Here is a 21,907-nt window from a genome sequence, read left to right on the forward strand (position 1 = left end):
GCCGGGGTGGTTGGACATCATAGCAGGGAAGGCCACCGGAGCGGGATGCATAACAACAGGGAGCGACAAGAAAGGCACAGCAAGCTGACAACAGGCTGGGTCTTCTCTGCTGCAAGGACTGTCGAAAGCTTTCCTCTAGGCCCGCTGCCAGGACCAGCCAATCTCCCCTCCCAGAGGCACACAGCTCCCCCGGTTTCTCACTGCCCTGGTGCCGAGCGCCAGCCGAGCACTTCCATGGGAAAAATCACAAAAAGCTTTCCAGCCGAGCAGATGCCACTTCAGCTTGTGTCAATAGAGATGAACGAGGAGGAGGAGGAGGTGGCGAGGAGAGCCACAGCTTCCTCAGCCGCAGGGCAGGCCCACCAGCAAAACCCCAGTCGCAGTCTCAGGGGTCAGCCCAGGACAGCAGCTTTCCCGCGCGGATATCCTTACCGCTCCGTCCCCCACGTTTGTTGTCAGTGGTAGCAGCAGGAGGAGGTGTGAGGAGGAGGTGCAACTCTGCTGCTTTTTTAAAAAATAATAAAAAGGAGCCTTTCCAACCCACCTGACGAGACAGACAGTGCATGAGAGCGCTGCTTTGAGCAGTGACTTCCACAGGCGAGCCAGCTCTCACACCCTTCTCCACTGCCGTTTGCCCACCGCCCATCGGTGGCAATTTCAGTGCCGGCCGGGAACCCCAGGCGAGCAGCAGCTTGGCGGGACGGTGCCCTCCATCCTTACGGGGAGACATGGCTGCACACCTGGCCGGGTGTCCACAAACAGCCCCGAGCCCAACAGGTGACTGCCAACGCCTTGGCACACTGGAGCCCTGCCGCGGCTCCGGCACCGAGCTGTGACCTGCCCTGGCAGAGGTGCCATGGCTCCATGAATCGGAAAAGCAGGGGAAGGGGATGGTGTCCTGCAGCGGCAAGCCACCAAAACCCAAACCCAGTCCGCACACCCCTCGCTCCGGAGGGGATACTCAGGGAGCGGCGACGCTGCAGGGCAGAGTGGGACACGGCTGCTGCCGCCAGCCCGGCCCTGCCCCACTGCCGGGCTCTGCCATCCGCTCCCGGCCCCACGCAGGGAGGGGATGCTTCACTCTACTCACACCCCACCCTACGCCCTGGCAGTGAGCACACACACCCACACCTCCCTAAGTGCTCTCCCCACGCGGGACGGCCCCCGCGGGACCCTCCCGGTGCCCGGCAGGAGCGGGGCTCCAGGCACGGCTGAAGGGATTCACCAGGCGCTTGAGGAGCCGGGAGCAGCGGCGGGGCCAGGCCGCTGGGCTTGCGGCCCCGACCGCCCGGCTCCCAGCCCAGCCCCGGAGGGGGCAGCCGGGCAGCCGCAACAGGCGCGGCCCCAAGCCGGGCCCCGGGCCCGACCGCAGCCGCCGGGAGCTGCCGGGAGCCCCCGGGCCGCTCTGCCCGGGCCCCGTTAGAGGCCGAAGCGGCGGCAGCCCCCGCCCCGCTTCGCAGCCCCGGGCTCGGCCGGGCGCAGCCCCCGGCTCGGCCGCGCAGCCCCGGGGCCGCTCCCCAGCGGGGCCCGCGAGGCTCCGGGCCGCGGCCCGCGCAGGCCGAGCGGCGCCGCCCGGCGCGGCGCGGCCCGGCCCAGCCCGGCCCGGCCCGGCCCGGCGCACAAAGAGCCCCGTCCCGCCCCCCCTTACCGGCGGTCGGCGCCGCGCTGCGGGGGCGGCGGCAGGCACCAGTCACGCCGGGAACCATGGAAAGGAGCCGGGACGGGAGACGTACGTGGCGGGCGGGCGGGCGGGCGGGCGGGGGCGTGGGCGGCCGTCGTGCCCGGCAGCTGGGGGCGGCGCGGCGGGGCCGGGGCCGGGGCGGTCGGGGGGGGCGCTGGGAGCGGGGCCCAGCGGCGACGGGGCCGGAATGCAGCGAGACGGGGGTCGCTTGGGGCCCCCCTGGGGCCTGGGTGACACCCCCCCCCCGGGTCCGGACATGCCTCCCCCCGGGCCGGGGCGCCCCCTCTCGGGGGAGTATGGCGGCCTGTTTCGGCCCGGCCGGAGGCGTCGAGCGGCCGGCACCGCCCGGTCCCCTCTGCCCCCGCCGAGGCCTGACCCGCCACCAGCCCGGGGTGAGACAGCCCCTGACGGGGGCCTGGGGTCCGGGGACCCCCACGCTGCCCCCAGCCTTCCCCAACAGTCCCGGCTGGGGCCGCAGGGTCGCGCACCTCTGGCCCGGCCAGCCCCAGTGCCGATGTGCGGAGCAGCATCCCGAGGAGAGCTGCTTTCTGCGGCAGGTTTTCGGTCTCCTCCACACCTCCCGAGCATCCCAGGCTCCTGGATTTCGGAACCCCAGCCCCGTGCACGAGTTGGGGTAAGGAACAGGATGCACCACTCCTGCCCCAAGGGCTGAACATGAGAGACGGATTATAACAAAGCATCACTTCGACCACAGATAGAAAGCAGCCGTCTCCAGTATCCACCGCTACGGCGTCTGACAGCTTGCAGCCATACCACATAACAGCTCAGGACGGGAAGTGATCTCCTCTTACAAATTACATGAGCCAATTTACACAGGGCAAACACTTCCCGTTTTGCAGAGACCAGAGCGAGACCACAAACGGCAGCGGGTCAGGGCCTCCGCTTCCCTCGTAGCTCTCCAAACCCTTCCAGACACGCTGCGGGAGGAACGCTGCACCTCGGGGCAGCCGCGGCGGCCTCCCACAGCACCCTGCTGCGGCCAGCGAGATCGGCTGGGAAGCACGTCTGTGGGTGCTGGACCCCGAGCACGCGTTTGGGATGGTCCAGAGCTCTCGCAGGACAGACCTCCGTGCAGAGATTTTTTCCCGCTCAGTCGTTTCATCCGTGTCTGGCAGCTAAGCAATCCTTAGCCTGGGTAAAAATCTGTAAGTCTTTGACAAGGAACACAGACATCAGTAAGAGTGAAAACATTAGAAGCAAACCTTCAGCTTTCAGTGCGTACATGTGCCACAACATTTGCCTTCCCAAAGTTAACCACAGATCAGCATCTCTTCTGTGATACAGCACCTTGCAGTGAGCTTGTTGACTGCAATCTCTTTTCCTAATCCAGGCTTGTTTTGGGAGAAACTGGCAATTTTATCAAATTTCTTTACTGTCCTTTGATACGGGTCTTAGCTGCTAATGACACCAGGAAGTAAAAAGAAATGGGAACAGAAATACACAACTATGAAGAATTGAAATACTGAATTTAATTCAGCCCGTTCCAACTAAATCGGTAATTCCCTGCAAAACAAACCTTGCACGGAGAACACAAAACTCAAATGTTTTTGTCTTGACAGCTGGCCAGAACAACTAAGTGAAAAGGTGAATGCAGTACTTCTGCCTTCTCTGAAAAACAAAAGGTGTCATACATTCTGAAAATGCCCCTTGTTTTTTTACTAAATGGGTTGATTTTGGAGGTAGCTATTGGAAATGCTTTGCAAGGAAAGCAAAGGTCTATGCTCTGACGCAAACAGTAATTTCAGATGCCCACATTGAAATGTTCTACAAATGTCTGGACTTCAAAAAGCGTTTATGCTTCCTTCAAGAAAAATCCAGGGCTTTTAAAACTGGCTCAAATTAGCCCAGAAACCTGAAGAACAAAAAAAATGCATTATTTTTAAAAATCGTAAGCCCAGCTTTCCCAGATTTCTTTAACTTGGGTTGCAGGGAGGTGCAATGTACAACAAAATTAATTTAACATTGAACGCTCTTGCCAGCCAGCAATGAGCGAGCTAGCTGGACAGCCTGGCTCAGTTTCTCTTAGCACTGAAATACTTTTTCCAAACCAATACCAAAAAAGGTTTGTTTCTAGGTCGAAACCTCAGTACTAAATTTTAACCAGGGGCTGACAGTCAAATCTGAACACAGCTGTAAAATGGATTCGCAATAGAAGCTTAAGGCATTCTTTTTCTAATTAGAAAACAGTCATTGAGTCTTGTGCGTTTAAAGGTGAAAGCTATTTTTGACATAAAAATTAGCTCCTAGTTCCTCCGTCATCCTTCAGTTGCTGCTCTGAAAGCTGTGAGCAAATGATCCAAAGATAAGCAAGAAGTATAAACACGCTGAATTAAATGATAGGTAGAAGGGGATTGAGTTTTAAGTTTTATTCTGCATGACAATTAGGAGAGGAAGAGATTTATTTTTACACTTAATATTTATCCTAAAAAGCACCAGTAAAAAGGGCCACTTAAGCACTGAGACAGACCTCAAAGGCATTTAAAAACTTGTAGTGCTTTTAATAGCTGCCTTTTGAAAATAGTTAAATCTATTTTTGAAATAGATAAACTAAGCCACCAATAAAGCACAGCAGGATTTTTCAGAAGGACCCAGCAGTGAAAAACTGTAGTCCACTTCTCAACAACTCAGCTCCCATATGGGGACCCTGAGATTAAAAAAAAAAAATCAGAGTACTGGATGCTTTGAAAAACCTGAGTGTTCTTTAAACCCAAATTTCCTTTCCTTCTTTCTTTGGTAGGAATCTAACCCTGACAGCCTTGAAAATTAACCCCAGGCAGTTTTCAAAATACGGCTCAGAGTGACTGTTTCTAAAATAAAAGTAAGCGAAGAGCGAGCAGAACTCGGAGGGCTTATCACCACCAGTAATGCCACCGACTAATCCCTCGGCAACCCCGGCCCCTTTATGTAACCTGGGATTGCTGCAGCTAAAACAGCTTACTGGGTTTTTGGTGTTTTTCTTTAAACCTCTCGTGAGCAAATGCAAACACATTAAGTGCTTTTTTTCTTCTGCCACTCTAAAGAAAAAGTTATTGTAAGAGGGGAAAAAAAATCTTTTATTTGTGAACAATGGCAAATAGAATTTAACTCATGCGCCGAGAATAACACGTGTTTTTTTCTCTCCTCTGTGATCTTGACTGAACAGAAATCTTTCAATTTACAACACTCAGGTATAAATAACTCTCTGCTGCCAAGACATAGAAGATTGAATCCCAGATTTCTGCTCACCCCAAACACCCCCTGGAAGTGGTGGGGTGTTCCAACTAAAAGAAAAAAAAATTGTGCCCAAGTTAAACCATTTACACGATTCCCTGGCAGCGTGGGTGGCTGTGCCATAATACTTACTTCTCCGTGGCCTGCTTCCCCGCAGCGCCTCGCCAGCACAGCCAGGCACCCGGAGGCTCTCCTTGCCCAGAGGACGAGTTTTCATGCCATTGATCTGACTGTTCTGACTTCCCACAGCACAAATCCTTCCAAGGCAAAATTCAACTTTAAAACTTCTGGTCGGTGCTATGCTAAGCCATTAACCTCATGCTGAATGCTTATGGAAACTTAAGAAGAAGAAAATAAAACCCCTATTGAACGACTTGCAATCGGAGACCTGAATGGGCTCGATATAAAACCCACTCAAATCAATGGCAGCTATAGGCTTCCCTGGATGTTGGACCAGATCCAGCTTAAAAGTTTCCATGAAATAAACCAGGCTAAGCGCATCAGCTGCACAGAAACTAACTCAGTGTAACAGGAGCATCTGTTCTTCACATCCACCATTTTCTTACGGTCTTAACTTCCCACTGCTGCAGTGACACGAGTCGCCATACAAATCGCTCATCGCTGTCGTGCACCTACGCATCGTCTCCCGACAGCAGCTGGCCTTATTGCCTCCTCGTACTGTGGGTTAACCAGCGATTACAAGGTAGTATGCATGCCGTATAAAACTACTTGACCAGGTAGCTTTCGTTTGCCAAAAAACAGCTTAATGTATTTCATATGATGGCATTACAAGTGAAATTAATGTCTGTATTGAGACAGCTGAGGAGCACACCTCGGAACCATTTATACACAGTACAAAGCAAATGTTTACCCAAGTACAAATGAAACAGGTTGACAATTAGCTAATGTAGCTTTGTGGACATAAACCAGGTACATTCGAGCAGAACCAACACAAAAAGGAAACGGCCCTTTTCCTATCCCATTCTAAGAGCACCATGGTTAGTGGCTTGGGAAGCCTCTGTCACATTGAAAAATTTCCTTGCTGGTGTTTAATGTGTTTATTCTACTGCTACTCTGCTGGGATAAAAATAACATCAGCAGGGCACGCTAGCTGGACAGAGGACCCACTGTCACTACTGCAGTAATTGACAACATACAATTAAGTCTCACACCTGTTTATTGTAAGTAATTCATAGATAATCACTTCTAGTACACATTTTCATATTGGCTTTTAATGCTTTTGGTTTTTTAAACTCAGGGACACCCAAACTTCATCTAAGGGTCATCTCTGCAAGTCACCCAGATCCAGAATGCTACACCTACTATGTAAAACTGGTGGAAGTTGGTATCATTGCCAGGGGTAACAGAGGTGGCTTGGAAACTACACATCCCAACATGCAACGCCCCACCAGCGCGGGCTGCTCTATGCTACGGGAGGAAGGAGTTTTGCTGGGGCGCGTTCGCTTTACATGCCTCGTTTCGGCCGTACCAGCCTAAGTCATGCAGCTGCCTGCACGCAATGCTCTACACAGTGCAAAAACGAAGACCTCTACACATCTGGAGTCAGAACAGTGGTAACAAAGTCATAGCTACATATTCTTCTCTACATTTTTGTTTATTGAGACAAACTAATTAAAAGGCACAAACATAGGGCATATGTTTACATGGACATTATAACAAACATATACATTAAAAGTGTAGGAATGTGTTTCCTTTCTGCTAAACAGAAAGTTCCTAAGCTTTTATATATACAAAAGTTGTACAATTTGATGTCCTAAAGTACAAAAGATCATTTATAAAATTATTTTACACTAAGCTCTATTTTTTTTTTTTTTGTTTTTGTTTTACTATGTAGTCCAAGCCCCTAGAACAGTTTCACGTAATGATACAGATACCTGTCACCTGAGCCAGCAGCCTGGCAATCACTGCTTGTACTGACACGGCAGGGTAGAAACGGAGCAGTCCATTTTGACTAGTCAGTCCTGCTAGCACTCTGTGAAAATGCGCACATGCTAATCTCCATAGCTTTCAACTTCATTAAGATAAAAACATCTCAACTGTAATTTTTATTTTTTTTTTTAATGTAGAGTCTCGGGTTTAGGGTGGTTTTTTTTAAACAAAGTTTTAAAAACGTGAATATGTGACATGATAGTCTAAAAAGTATATCTGTTTCCCTAGATTTTGCTTTCTACTTTATGTACAGATAAACAGGTTAAGAAATAAAAAGCACATGTAGCTTAAACATGTGTGACCATTTGTGGAGAAGTTCTGGGCTGGATAGTTCAAACCATCACCCCAGAACTCCCACAAATTGATAGAAATGTGTTAACACAATAGAAGAATAACGTAAAAATGATGATGTTTGCAAATATTTACAAAGTTGAACAGATCTGCACAACACTTGATTAAGAAATAGGGGAGAAATTAAAAGACACTCTCTGCTTGTCCTGGAGGGGCATCCTACCTAGTTAGTGGTTAGAATAAAAACTGTATACAATTTAATATAAGACAAAACTTCTAGTGAACAACTAACACGTCTGTCCCCTGCTGTAACACCAGCAGGCTCTGATTGGGAGGCAGAGGGCATAAAAATCATACCCAGTGCCTCCAGAATCTTCCAGCTTAAAGCAATATTTCTTAAGTTTCAAAGCACTCCTTTTGCTCCTAGATAAGAGTCCCATAGGGGTCTGACTGTTCAGAGACCATGTTTACATACATTTTGACTCCTCTTCTGTCAGCCATGGCTGTTTCTCACCAAACAGTAACAGTTTTTTTAAAAAAAATGTTGACTACAATGCTATATTCCCTTAGGGTAATATGCTGGGTAATATTTACATCTCCAAATATCAGGTCACAATCCCTATTATATGTTGAAGTTAGAATGATAAGTTATCATATGCTTTGCATATCAGAGCTGGTATCACCTTTCCCATAGGGAATGCTGCCTGAAATTATCATATTCCCAAAGGTAAAATGCATATTTTCTCCAAAATGCATTTTTTTTTAAAATGACAACATTGTAATGCATTTACTCATTAAAAAAAAAAAAAAAACATCAACACAGACAAAGATTCTACACTAGCTCAGAAACAGTGGACTTAACAACTGGCAAGTTAAAATTAGCCATCCACCCTGTTAGATACAGAGGGGTCTTTGCTAGTGTTTAGATTAAAATAATTTTCTAAGTTATAATTTGGGGAATAAAACATAAAACTGTTTTTTAATGACCTTTTTTTTAAAAAAAAACTCTGGCAAATAAGTATCTGCTCTAATTCAGCATCAGTCAGCTAGAAGGTAAAACTTACTTTCAATGAAGTGCTCCAGCGAAACTCAAGTTTGAACCATATGAGCCAAATCAACAGGGGAAGATGCTACTATGGTCTCTGATGGTGCATGTTGCCCCAGTGTCTTAGTCTGAATTTATTATTAACTAAAACAAAACAAAAAAACAAAACAAAACAAAAAACCAACAAAAAAAAAAACCCCAACCAAACAAAACCCAAAAAAGAACTGCTGGTAAGGATTCCATTTTAATCCTTTTTAATACTGTTTAGAAATTCTTTACCAGGGAGGAGACGTGGGCAAGGCCTGGGGCAGGAAAGGCATGCTCTCTACTGGTCTCATTGCTATATTTAACGGACCAGCTAACGTCATTGGTGTGGGGAGGTTCATGGGAGACGTTATAGTGACTGGATGCGCTATATTCACTGGAGCGGTTACTGGGGTAGGTAAATTGACTGGTGTGGTGAGCGTTAATGGAGATGTCATGGATAATGGACTTGTTATAGTTACAGGATGCCCTAGGTTCATCGGACTGGATATATTAACTGCACTTGATACATTTACTGGACTTCTCATGCTCATTGCAGCTGCCACTGTGACTGGGTTTGTGATAGTCCCAGAAGCCACAGAGGACGTTATATTGAATGGAGTAGTAAGAGTCACAGGCGTAGTAGCAGCAGTGGAGGTTTGGCACAAGTTAGCAGCTTCTAAAAATGAGACATAAAAAGACAAAAAGTTTTTAACACATAAAAAACCATGGACAAGATTTAAAAAAAACAAAACAAAACAAACAAAAACAAAACCCAAACAAGAACAGGTACAAATTCTGGAATAATTTTCTTTAGGAATTATTAGTAAGTTAAAACTGTTAACATTCTATAGCCTACAAGAAATACAAACTCTCATGCAGTTCATTTCAATTCAATATTTTTTTCCTGAGAAGTCAAGCGAGGTTGTCTTATAAAGAGGGTTTCGATGTTCATAAAAACAGTATTGTACAATCAAAAAAATCCTCCCAAGAGGAACATTATAAATAGAGGAGAGAGTGTACATACCGAATGGTACGTACTCTATAGCCTTCTCAAAGGTGAACTGACATTCTGTGAAGGTTTTAAAAAGTCATTATTAGGGACTGATAAGCAAAGCTCGTTTCAATATTTACCTGCTTATTTCAGTCTTAATTCTTGCTACTAAGTTGTTCCACTGATCACAGTACTTCTACTTAGCAATTTTCAAGGCTACCCAGTCAGTACATCTTTCAACCCCCATTATCTCCTCAGCTTTAAGATAAGCTACAGCTCCACACCAAGTTGTTTCACTTTGTGTTTTTTTGGGTTGTTTTTTTTTTTTCTTGTTTTTTTTTTTACTTTGTTTTGCAGTAAGCAGGAATTAAGTGCCGAACAAGGAAGACCCAGGAGGCCAGTGCCGGGCCCGGCTGCCGGTGGGCTCTAGCCGGGCTGGGCACTGGGGGAGCGGGCAGTGGCAGTCCGGGACGGCGGAGGGACCACTAGGCATCCATCAGCACCACCTGCCGGCTACCCATACTAGAAGGCTCCAAAAACAGAAGTGGGTCGGTGGACACGGGTAAAGGGAAGGGATGACTGCTAGAGAAACCGACAAAAATATATTCTAGATCAACGTTACAGCACTTCTAAGTCGTGTCTTATTCCACATTTGTACGGTAGGACACCAAGCTCAGTCTACACCCACGTTTCAGGAGGTAAGCCAGGAGCAAAGAGTCCACTTTTGCCACTCGGGCAATACAAATGTACCAAGACAGAGTTAACTTTGAAAGCAACATTAGCCCCATTCAAGGGTTACTGTTGGTTCTTCAAAGTCCATATCTAGGAGGGGTGGAAAGGAAGGGAAAGAGTAAAAAAAAAAAAAAAAAAAATTGTGAAAATAAATTGTATTAAACTAAAAAAATCCCATATAGTGTTGTAAAGCCAACGCAACAGGTGGCACTAGCGCAGGAGAACCAGCATGGAAAGAGTAGCACATAGGCATGGCACTGACTGGTCTAGCTTCACCTTCCAAGCACAGTGATACGCAAAGACACATCCCACCCCATGCCCCTTCCCCAATTAAGTTAAGCTGATACCATCAATCTGACAACACTTCTACCCACCTCCCTCACCCACCTTTCTGTCCAAAAGCACTGTTTCTGTTAAAGCATATTCAATAATCTCAATGAGAAAGAAGGGAAGAGGGAACAAGACACAGGAAGGAGCAAGTAGAAAAAAATTTCTCAGAGATTTTCTAAATCTGACAACCATTTGCTTTATCTATTTAGTGGCCTGATGATATGTAATATTTCTGTTATCACTACATTTTAACATAAATAAGCTGTTTCTATACTGCCTGATCACAGAATTCAATTCAACTGGAATAACAAGGCGAAAGGAGCTAGCAGCCTAATACACAACCAACACCTAAAAAACAAAAAAAGATTGAAGAAACTGAAAGAAAGTTTAGGAGAAAAGAAAAAAAAATAAGGTGAGTCAAAAACATTTATTACTAAAAACAGATAGTGAAAAACAGTAAGTGGTCACTACGAATTTCTTCTAAAACATGTAATCCGCGAGGGTCACATGATAGGCATTAGAAATGAAACTGTTGTGAAAAGAGTAAGCTTTGAAAATATAAGTAATGGGAGACTTTAAACCACTATACTCCTAACGACACTAAATTGAAGCAATTTATTATTCACAAAACTGACACACTGACCAACAATAGGAAGCTACTGAACTTCAATTACAGCAGCATAGGTATATGTAAGCTGTGAGCTAGCAATAATGAAAAACATGATCACTTATTAGTTAATTTTGTAATGGAAAAAAAACAACAGAGAAGAATAAATTCTATGAGTTCTAGAAAACTTCATGCAAAGACAGTTACATGATGATAAAGCAAATGGAATAAATTGGTAGAGAAAAGATGAAAGGGACACATAAAGCACCCACATGCAAACGGATGATGATGCAACGACAGAGGGTGTTGTGTGTGTGTATATATACATATATATATATGCACACAAGTTAACAACAGGTAAATATGCATAAACACAGCTAAAAACCACATGCAAGTCAAAAAAACACACTCTTGCCTTGGAGCAGACACAAACATCCCTTTATAATTGATGACGCTACGTACACATTCAAGCCCAGAGACCAAAGGGAAGCAAGTAATAAGGAGTTCATTTACAACAGTGTAATTTTGGCCATGTTATCCTCCTGCTAGTTTTTAGCTATTCTAACATCGAGAATTAAATTTTCATGTAAGACATCCTTTTCTGACACCTTAAACTCCCTATATAACCGTAAACTCCAGTATCTTATAAAACCAAGACCATAAGTATTGATTTGTTTTACCTTTCTTCCTTGCTTTGACGGCCTCTTCCCATAATCTCAGGGTCTCTACCTGCTTTCCAGGCCAACTTGTTACATGTTGCTGCTGCTGCTGCTGCTGCTGTTGCTGCTGCTGCTGTTGCTGCTGCTGCTGTTGCTGTTGTTGTTGTTGCTGCTGTTGTTGTTGTTGCTGCTGCTGTTGCTGCTTCTGATTGCTGGTCTCTTCACTCATACATGCTATGCCAATTAAGTAAGAACACAAATTCACCTTGAAAAGTTACTGTCTTCTGCTGAGATCACAAAGGCTTTTTCCATAAAGAGCACATGGAATCTCACAGGATTCCAAGAGCAAAAATCACAGAGGTGTTTAAAACCATATAATAATTCTCTGCTTTATAAAACTACTTTTCCAAAAGCTAAAAAACAAAATGTAAGTCAGGAACATCTGCTTTCACGGCCAAAAATGAACTTTCTTTCTATTATTTTGTTTGTATTTTAGGAAAAATGAAATAAAAACTACGAGTCTCTAGAATTCAAGCTGGTTGGCTGATTCCACTTTTTCTAAACCTCAACTCCAGTTAACAACAACAACAAAAAATAATAAAAGCCTTATTACTTTTTATTGCAAGTATGACTTAAAATTTTCAGTCTACCTTTACATCACAGAACAGCATGTTACTACTCTCTGGCCACATTACAGCTCATCATTTCTACCTCTAACAACTGCTGTAAATGCCTCATGAACTGGCTTAGCACCACCAAGCTGGCTTGGGAAGCCAGAGTTGTAACTCTGTACCGTGAAAAATACTTCACATCCAAATTTCCTATTAAGCTCAACAATCAAGCATTTTAGACATTCCCAGTACCTTCAACTTTATCCAGGAGTAACAGGAGCTGAAAAGATGTTGTAAATTAACAGTTTAAAAGGCTTCAAGGACAAAGTTTCTAAAGACATTCCTTACTTCTCCCTCTTGGTTCCTCTGAAAACCCATTTTATATCACTAACCATGTGGGTTAACTTAAGATTTGAAAGTCAAGTCTTCTTTTGTTTACTAGGCACTCCCAGGTTCAGGCTTCAGCACTTCCACAGAGTTCAAGACTAGAAGAAACTATTACAAACACCCCATTTGAACACCTGCACACCACCAGTCAAATGCCACTAATGCCCAAAACATATCAGGGCTAGATTTAAATGCTCTTTTTGTCAGTTACTCCCAGAGGGAGGAATCATTGAGCCCCAGGGTCAAAGCTCAGAGAAAGAAGAGAAATCTTTCCCCTAATTTTGATGACCTTTAGATGAGGCTTCAAACCTGAAACTTGGCAGACCTTAGCAGTTTCTAGACATTCTAAAATCTCCAGAATTGTCTGTTGGACTTTTAGGCCTTTACATTTCTGGAAGTAGCATTGCACTCAGAAGATGAGAAAACTTGGGAACTCTTTTCTTCAAGAGATGGGTTATTCTGACAAACTGCAGGGCATTCCTAAGGGATAAGAGCACAGTCTAGCAGCAAACCAATTCCACATATGCCAATTCTTGAGCTGAAGAAGATTCTGTTATCAAATATCTATTTTTAATAGGTGTGAATACCCAGACTGATGGGTTTGGTTTTGCATTTTAACGTAATCAAAGGCAATTCCCTTTGCAAACACACTGTTATTAGAAATGTTTTTAAAACGTTCACCTACTTTTATTGATGCCTTGTTTACAGGTATTACAGTTGATACTTTGGCTCTGCCCGTGTGTCTTTAAGTGGCTGGTGATATATGCTGCACTCAGAAGTTTACCACAGATATTACACGATACCTTTCCTTCATGGCGCACCATGTGTGTCCGCAGTCTGTCTTTGGTGGCAAAGGCAGCAGTGCACGTCTATATGAAGGACAACAGTTACACTTGAAGTGCAGACAGCATCATTACAGTATGAATTACATGCCCACTGTAAGCCTATTTTACCTTGTAGGTGCAAAGAGTATCCTAAGTATATTGACAACCTTAAGTTTTACCTGTATGTGTAGAGAAACCAAAATCTAACTACTAAACAGAGACTGAAAATGGAAGTTGGCTTCTGAAACAATCAGGACAAAAATCACACCCTATACTACTTGAACTTTCCTACAATAGCGGGTTGCCTTACCTACAAAAGCAAGAGGTAGCTTATAAAAAAAAGCCCAGAACAGGCAAAGTTGGTTTCAAATACAATTTTACCGTACAAATATGAACTCAGTATCTTAAATTGCTCAATTACTTCTGTTCCCATCCAAATCAAAACAAGGAAACAAAACCTTTTTCTAACGCTGTTCTTACACAAGACTTCTATTTAATATGATGAGTCACTAAAACACAGGTTGGAACAAGCATGGATATTCCAAGCAAAACAGTTAATTGTTCAAGGGCAGTCAAATTATTTCTCTTCTACTCAGTCATCAACTTACAACTTGCTTTCACCTTCCGGCAAAATAACGGATCCAGAATCAACTATTCCAATGCAATTTAAATGGATATACCGAGAAACACATTTAATTTAAATATGCTGAGAAACACACTGCACACATTACTCCAGTAATCAGCACTGAGCTGAGGATGCTGTTACAATCCTACTACTAAGTTAAGCATATCATAAAACAGAGCACCTACATTGTTCTCCAAGAAAGCAAAAAGCCTCTAATGTTCCTAAAGAAAGTAGCCACAGTGTCCTTTTAAACCACCTCTACACTTACATCAGAACTACAGTGCTGCTGGTATATAAGGCAGATGCAACTTTATTCCTAAACTTGCTTTTCAAAGAAAAGTCCAGAAACAAATACAGTTCTGGAAAGATTATTCACCTGAGATTCTAATGATACAATAAGTTATTGTTCTTAATAAATCATTTTAGCCCTTACTTGGCATTTGAAGGGTCTCTCTGTTGAATGAACATGTTTAACGTGACAGCTTAAATGATCAGGCCTGCAAAAAAGAGAGGAACAGAAAAGAAAATGCATACTGTTACAAACACATAGTAACAACACCTTGGCTAGCAGTGCTGAACACTGCACTGATGACCCCTTGCAGCCCACATCCCTCTGCACAGCAAGAATAAATACATTCCCCATACCTACGCAGTGGCTTTCAGCTCGAGTAACACATAGTTACGCTGAGACCCAACCTGCAGTTTAAAACTTAACCGTGTTCTTCTTCCACACCTGAAAATGGTACGTTTGGTCGTACCCTGTGTAAAGGTGACAGATCAACAGCTCTAAAGGTTGAAGTTTTCTCTGTTGCAAGCACAGATATAAATACAGCCAGCAGCAATGCAAGCTCCCCCACAATGCTCTGTCAGTACGCCTCAACCTTGCTCCGAGACAAGGAGACAGTTTGCCTGCTGTGCCCCATTCGGTCACTGACCTTTGCAAAGGCTGGTAAAGGGGCTCCATGATCACCACCAGTGACACAGACATGTGTCCTACAGGACCTGGATGAGGTCGCGAAATCATTTCAAAACATTCTCATAAAAGAGCGACCACTTTTGGCCACTGCCAGTCTGGCTCAGATCAAGACCCACACCCTAGAGGTAAACAAGGCTCTTTATCCCCTCACCAATCTTCTAAGATGTCTGGTTCTCCTAGCCCCTCGCTATGATAGCTTAACCCTTCTTGGTTATGAAAAGCCAATACTTGAGCTCGCCTGGGATTTTCTACATGGTACCTCGAGAAGCCTTTTCCACAAACACCACAGGTGTATGGTTTCGTGATGCCACCTTCATGAGACCTCACGTGGTAGGTCATGCGATCCTTTCTCTTGAAGCGTTGATTGCAAATTGGACATTCAAAGGGTTTTTCATCTGAGTGGGACAGCTTGTGCCGGTTGAGGTGGTAGACATCCCTGAAGGCCTTCCCGCACATCTCACAAGCGTGGTTCTTCTTAACGGGTTTGCTGGGCTTCTTCACTGTCTGAGTCACTGCCATGGCTGTTGCGCCGGCACTACTGCTGGGGTTGGTGGCAGAGGAAGACGTAGTGACTGTGGACAGGATGCCTGCGATAGTTGAAACCAATGAACTTCGGCTGTTGTCACCAGCGATGGTCGAGATAAGGGGCACCATTGTGGTGGGAGTTTTCTTTGGCCGTGACACTAACTTTATTCCTGTGTGGCAGGACTCGTGACGCCTCAAATGGTAGCTGTCCCTGAAAGCTTTGCTGCAGTAAGTGCACACAAAGGAGGTTTTAGGTTTTTCCTTTTTAATCCCAACAATAGCATCCTTTAATGTTTCTGGTGCAGGCTGAGGTTTCTGCGTTATTGGTAAGGGCAGAATCGGCTTCTGATCGGGTGGCTCAACAGCAGAGCTCAGGAGAGGCAACAAACTGTTCTGTGCTGCCTGCTGTTGGTGATGTGAGGCTTCATGTGCCTAAAACCAAACATTCACACTTAAATTCTATTGATGGGTGCTCACTCTGACACGGTGAGAACATTTACAAACTACAGGAAAGCACATTCTAGACTAAAAGCCATTGAAGTAACAACTGGAAAAGGTTACATAATTTTGTTTTTGGACAGGATAAACCGCTCGCGCTTTAAATGCATTTGCTGTGCAGATTCTGTGGTAAGTGTAGGAAGGCACACATCATAACAATCAAATAATTATTACGTTTCCGGAGGGCAACACTTCTTATGGAAAACAACTAGGTGCTTGTCAGATCTTTTACTAACACAGCATTTGATCTTTACATAACAGATAACTTGTTTTGCTAACGATCATATCAGATGCCACCTTGGGACTATCTCTGGAGCAAATGAATGTACTGATGGGAGTTGCAAAATAACGCCCCACCTTTAAGCCGAGCTTAGTGCACGTTGAGAATTAAACTGCAGCCACAGAGCGCCAGGATGCGATAAGGCATCTTATTTAAACAACGTGTTCGTACCAGTGTGTTTGCACTGAAACCAAAGCAACTTGAATCGAGAGCTGTCTAAAACCACATTTCTATATTTAGCCGGTTCCCGACGCATTTGTACACTGACCACTGCACTCTTCGCGTCTGGAAACTAATAAGAATAGCGACATGTTCTTTTTCTCTTCATCAGCAGCCACTATGCGATAGGAAGAGAAGTTAATCGATAAGCACTGGTAGACATCTAGAAATGCTGGAGAACACAGCTGTAGGAGGGTGTGTGTGCGCGCGTGAAAAAAAGACCTGAAATCTATTTCAAAACAGCCAGTACCAACTGACTCCGAGCTACAGAATCAGTGGGAGAAGCTAAAGGGACAGAGGGGGCACCCCTCACAAGCGTGCCGCAGCAAGGATCGCTCAGCAGAGCTGCAGCCTGCACTGCTGCGGGCTGCTCTACACCATGCTTGTATTAGGCATTGTTTATTCTAAGGCAGAAAACACTGTTATTAAAACTCAACCAGTCAGACTGGGACAAAACCCTGGCAGATACAAATTTGAAGTGGTTTAGAAACCACACAGACCAACTCAGCCTAATGGAGCATTAAAATAAATCACCCTAGCACCTTAAGCCAGTTTAAGCGCATCTGTATTCAAGATGTGCCTCAGTCTCATCAGACCAGTTTTAAATCAGTCTCATTATTAACACAGCCTGCCAGGTCTGAAGCTGATTTTGGGGAAACTTGCATTCCCATTAGATCAGTACTGCAGCTTTCCAGGACTTCTTCCCTATGGTTTCCTTCACAAAATAACACCATTCGAGGCTGTGAGAGCTGAATAAACACTGTGCTGGCTCGCGACCCCCAACATTGCCTACTTTTACATCGGTTAAGGACGGACAGCGTTATGAAGAGCGCTCTGGCTAATACTCTTCCTACGTGAATCCATTTCATTGCATCCTTTGGAGAAGTCTGTATTTCTAGAAGCTCACTTTGGGACTTTTCCTCAGTTGCATCCAAGCCTCCGGCCGCTTCGCCTCTCCCGATCGCAGCAGTGACTACAGCCACCTCGGGGCAACTCTCCCTCGGCTGCAGGGGGGCTCCCGCCTCCTCCTGCCACCGCACAAGCTCTGCATCACTTTAGTCACTCATTTTTCAGGAGCGCAATGCCGGTGATCTTTGGATAAAAGCCACCAGTGGATACAAACACTAACCCACGTGGGTATGAATACGTGCTCCCTAACACTCCAAGCCTATCTGATAGGAAAACGGTTCACGGGAGAAAACGGTATGATAACGGCAGACAAAACTTGCGGGAACCATTAGAAGCCAGGCCAAGCTGTCCAGTTTTATCTGCATTTTGCGTCCCATCTGTGCCGAAGCTTGGGATGCAACAGGTAAGCTGAATATTGCCACACCGCACCTGGCCACAGCAGCCACCTCAAACAACTGCCTAAGGGGCTGGTCTGCAGAAGCGATTGCTGAAGAGTCGAATGCAGAACTCTCCTGGAGGCTACGCTGCTAAATCAGGGCACGGCACAAGCTCCAGCGTCTCCATTAAACTTTTGCCTGACTTCAGTGACAATTGTGGATTTTCAACCATTTATTTTCCGTGTTTTTAAAAAGCGATTGAGACATCTACATTGCATAAGAATAGAGTAGGTACAATACACATTGAAAGTACAATATTAAGCAAGTTGTGTACTTAAATACAATTTTAATTTTTAAAACTTCTGAAATGTTTTACAGCGAACTTTAAATAAGCATTAAACAATATTGTTAAACTGCATCAGAAGACACTTAAGAGCACCTAAGGATAGCTCCAGAGATACAGTTTCAAAGGCAGAGCTAGCAGATCGGATAATAGAGAGCCCAAATCCTTTGGACAAGGTTCAAACTTATGCAGTTTATGGATATTTTTAAGCCTTGAAGAATTGTCAGCACTTCAAGGTAATGATGCACTTATTCCTACGGAACCGATAGAGACAGTGGACATAGAACAATGTATATTCATAAGGCTACAGGCTATGAAGCCACTGCTTATATAAGTCTGCTTATCTTGCTTCCCAGATAGCCAGTGTTATTAGCAGCGCTGTCTTTCTAACAACCCCTCTTTGCAACAAGCAGTATTCCTCAGTTTCCAAGGGCTGCCTGCATTAAAGCCTTTTAAAAAAGGATCAGGCAGTATTTTTTTTTAACTCGCTGTACAAGAAGGGAAGACGGCACCTGCTGCATGCCTCTCGCCAGTCATTTTTATTCAGGCACAGACCACAGTTTTACTTGACCTGGCATTAATGTCAAGTCAACATTTTTGCAGTATTTTGATTGTCTGGGTCAGGCTCTTGTGCAAAATATCCTCATTCTATCACTTATTTTTTCTTTCCTGGGGAGCAGTAAACAAAAAAAACCCACACAACAACCTGTAATTTGTGACCCGGAGTAGTAGGATGTGGCATTGTGAACTTCCAATGCCAGAGGCTAAAATATTTTTGCGCTCCAGCCTTAATGTGAGAGCAACAAATTAGCATGAGTCATATCTTGAACACTCTGATGGATGATTCCTCCTTGCATTAACAGATACAACTTTCACTTTCCGAGCAGATATTAAAAGTGGTTTTCAAAACATGCATTTCAGGGACTAATAATATCCAAACAAGAGCTGCTTATTCAGTCTCACAATCGTTTCTTTAAAAAGATACAATTCATCAAAATGCCACCTAAACACAATCAAACAACTTTATTTGGAAAGAGCAATTTACAGTCACATATCCCATTGCTAGCAAGACTAAAATTAAGACATTGCAACCTCCTCTGAAAACATTCTGCTAAAAATTACAACTTCGCAGACCACGTATTAAACTGTCCCTTAGAAATCCTGTCACAGCTGAAACACACGCTTGGTAAAAATCCCCCCACGAAGAATGAGCGTTTATATTCAGTCACTTGCATTTGTTATTTAACTGATACCGGGGAAGAGGGCTGGGAGAGGCTTTTAAATCCACTTTTTGTTACTAGTTCTGACTAATCGGTTGGGTCTTGGCTGACACGCTGTCGGTGAGAATGGGAAGAAGAAAAACTAAAGTCACATCAGGAGTATCTTAACAGTGCTTTCGGCTGGGTGCATTAGAATGCTTGCAACCCTAAATGGTTGGTTTTAAAAAAATGACTCAAGAAACAATATTCAGCATTTATTATGAGGTCTTAAAGCTTTATTATTTGGGGCCAAAAAAAAAAAAAAAAATCCGAGGAAAATTTCCACGTCACAATTTTATGAAGATGCTTCCAAGTCGCACATAGCGAAGTACGTTAGGAAAGTGAACTGGTGGCTCCTTAATTAAAAGCAGCAAAGCCTACTCCTAAATCAAAGCGTGACATCGGTATTTCAAAATACAGTACCCTTCAAAAAAAAATAAAGACGAGCAGCAAGAAGCTCGACACGTACTTGAAAGTATTACTTGGCACTTCTCACAGAGGTTACTGCAATACCGTATGGCCAGTCTACGAATAATTTCCCCTCCAAAACTCTCATCTGCAAGCCTGGGAGGCAGAATGGCGATAAACCAGCCCCAACTCAGAGGGAGATGGCCCTAAACTAAGGAGATTAACTTCTTAGCGCGAAGTTTCCTATGTGCGAATCACAACTGCCCACTAGAGTGAGAAATAATTCGCAAGACCTCAGCCAAACGCGATGGCATCACCCGCATTCATCGCAAAAAGTTGGATAACCCAGCGCCCAGCTCCCGGTACCAGCTCCCCGGAACATTCCCTGCATGTTTTTGAAGGCAGAGCACCCCAGCCAGTGACTCATCCCTCCGTGCTTGCAAGGGAGGGATTTTTCCTCTCTAAAGGAATGGTGCTGCTCTTGGCGGATTTATTCATTCAACTCAGGTTTTCAAACTCATGTCACGAGTTGGGTTTGGGTTCAGTTCCGAGGAGGACAGTGAGTAAGCGAGTGACCGCTGCTGAGAATGTGCAAAAAGGATTATTTTACCTTGAGAAAGGTGATGTGTGGGGCTCTTTTTTTTTTTTCTCTGCTGCTGCTGCAATTACACATCTTACGTTTTCAAGCTCAAAAAGAGCAGGAGGCATCAGAAAATAACCCGGTGTGAAAAGACTCGGCTCACAAAAGCCAGGGGAGGATTATTTTTTTTAAGTTTTTTGTTTCTTTTGCTACACTGGATTTTCTTCGGAATTACATAAACAGCGGTGTTTTTAAGTCACTCTTTCGCGGACAGAAGGGGGGAAAATTGTGACTCAGTTGGCAAAGGGAGGGGTTGCACGCTCCACCGTCCCTATTCCTCCCTGTTACCGTTAGCATTTCGCCAGTTTTTACAGAAATCCGGCCCGCTCGCGTCCTATTTTAAAAGAAAACAAGCTCCCTCGTCACCCGGGCCCTGAGTCAGGGTGTTTAAAGAGGGATTAATTTATTCTCCCAGACACGGTGTTTGTTCCATCGGGGTTTTGTTAGAGCCCGGTGGAAGGCTGGGGTTGTATTTTTTGTTTTTCTTTTTGGCGGGGGGAGAGAGAAACAAACAAACAAAAAAAAAAAAAAAAAAAGAAAAGCAGCGATTTTGGGTTTTGGGGGGAAAAAGAAAAATTTGAAAAAAATTTATAAACATTGCCCTCGATTTTTTAAAAAAAACAACATAAAAGGAAAGGCGCTCGGGGCGGCGGCGGAGCGCTGTGCGCGGCCGGCTCGGGGCGGCGGGCGGGGAGAAAGTGCAGGAGGGAACGGAGGGAAAAGCGCTGCCGGCGGCACGGGGCCGGGTCAGCCGCTGCCCCGGGCGGGCCGGGCCGGGCCGGGCCCCGCCGCGGGCCGGGCCGGGGGGAGGCGGGCGGGAGGCCGGGCGGCGGCGCTGACTGACAGCCCCGGCCTAGCGGGGAGCCCGGCGGGCGGCCGCCCGCCCGCGGCCGCTGAGGGGAGGGGGGGCGCGGGCAGCGCCGGCCGCCGCGGGGCCTCACCTGAAAGAGGAACGCGGTCCAGTTGGCCTCCATGGCGGGGGCGTCCCGGCCCTCGGCGGGCGGCGACGGCGGCTCCGGCGGCGCGGTCCCCCCCCTCCCTCCCCCGGGCCCCAGCTACATGGAGCCGACAACAAAGCGGCGGCGGCGGCGGCGGCTCAACATGGCAGCGCCGAGCGGCCGCTTCCGCTAACCTCCGGGCTGCACCACTGCGGCCCAGAGGGGGGAGGCGGCGGCGCGGCGGCCCGGCGGGGCGGCGCGGGCCCGGGCCGCTGCGGCGCCGCCCCCGCCGCTCCCCTCGCCTCGGGGCGGGCGGCGGACCCGGGGCGGCGCGGCGGGGCGGCGGGGCGGGCGGCGGGGCCGGGGCGGCGCGGCGGGCCGGCCGCCCCCCCCGCGGGGCTGGCAATGGGCCGGTCCCGGGCTGGGGAAGCCGAGGCGAGCTGTGGCGAGAGAAGATGGAGGAGCGGGCGAGGTGTCCAGGGCCGCGGCCGCCGCCGCCGCCTCGCCGCGCCCCGGCCCGGCCCGCGGGGGCCGCCCGCGCCGC

The 21,907-nt window shown here is 46.2% G+C and overlaps 1 protein-coding gene across 1 annotated transcript; it reads right to left on the reverse strand.

Moving 5' to 3' along the window:
* Positions 1-7,647: 7,647 nt before the first annotated feature.
* On the reverse strand, positions 7,648-21,399 carry VEZF1 (vascular endothelial zinc finger 1; the record flags this gene model as incomplete). Its single annotated transcript, XM_082008712.1, has 7 exons — positions 7,648-8,901; positions 11,566-11,659; positions 11,714-11,778; positions 13,228-13,411; positions 14,425-14,488; positions 15,227-15,924; positions 21,367-21,399. 7 exons carry the CDS (start codon positions 21,397-21,399, stop codon positions 8,474-8,476), a joined length of 1,566 nt encoding a protein of 521 aa, XP_081864838.1. The 3' UTR covers positions 7,648-8,473.
* Between the last annotated feature and the right edge of the window lie 508 nt (positions 21,400-21,907).

The sequence above is a fragment of the Phaethon aethereus genome, assembly GCF_964289735.1.
Source record: "Phaethon aethereus genome assembly, chromosome: 19".
NCBI lineage: Eukaryota > Metazoa > Chordata > Aves > Phaethontiformes > Phaethontidae > Phaethon > Phaethon aethereus.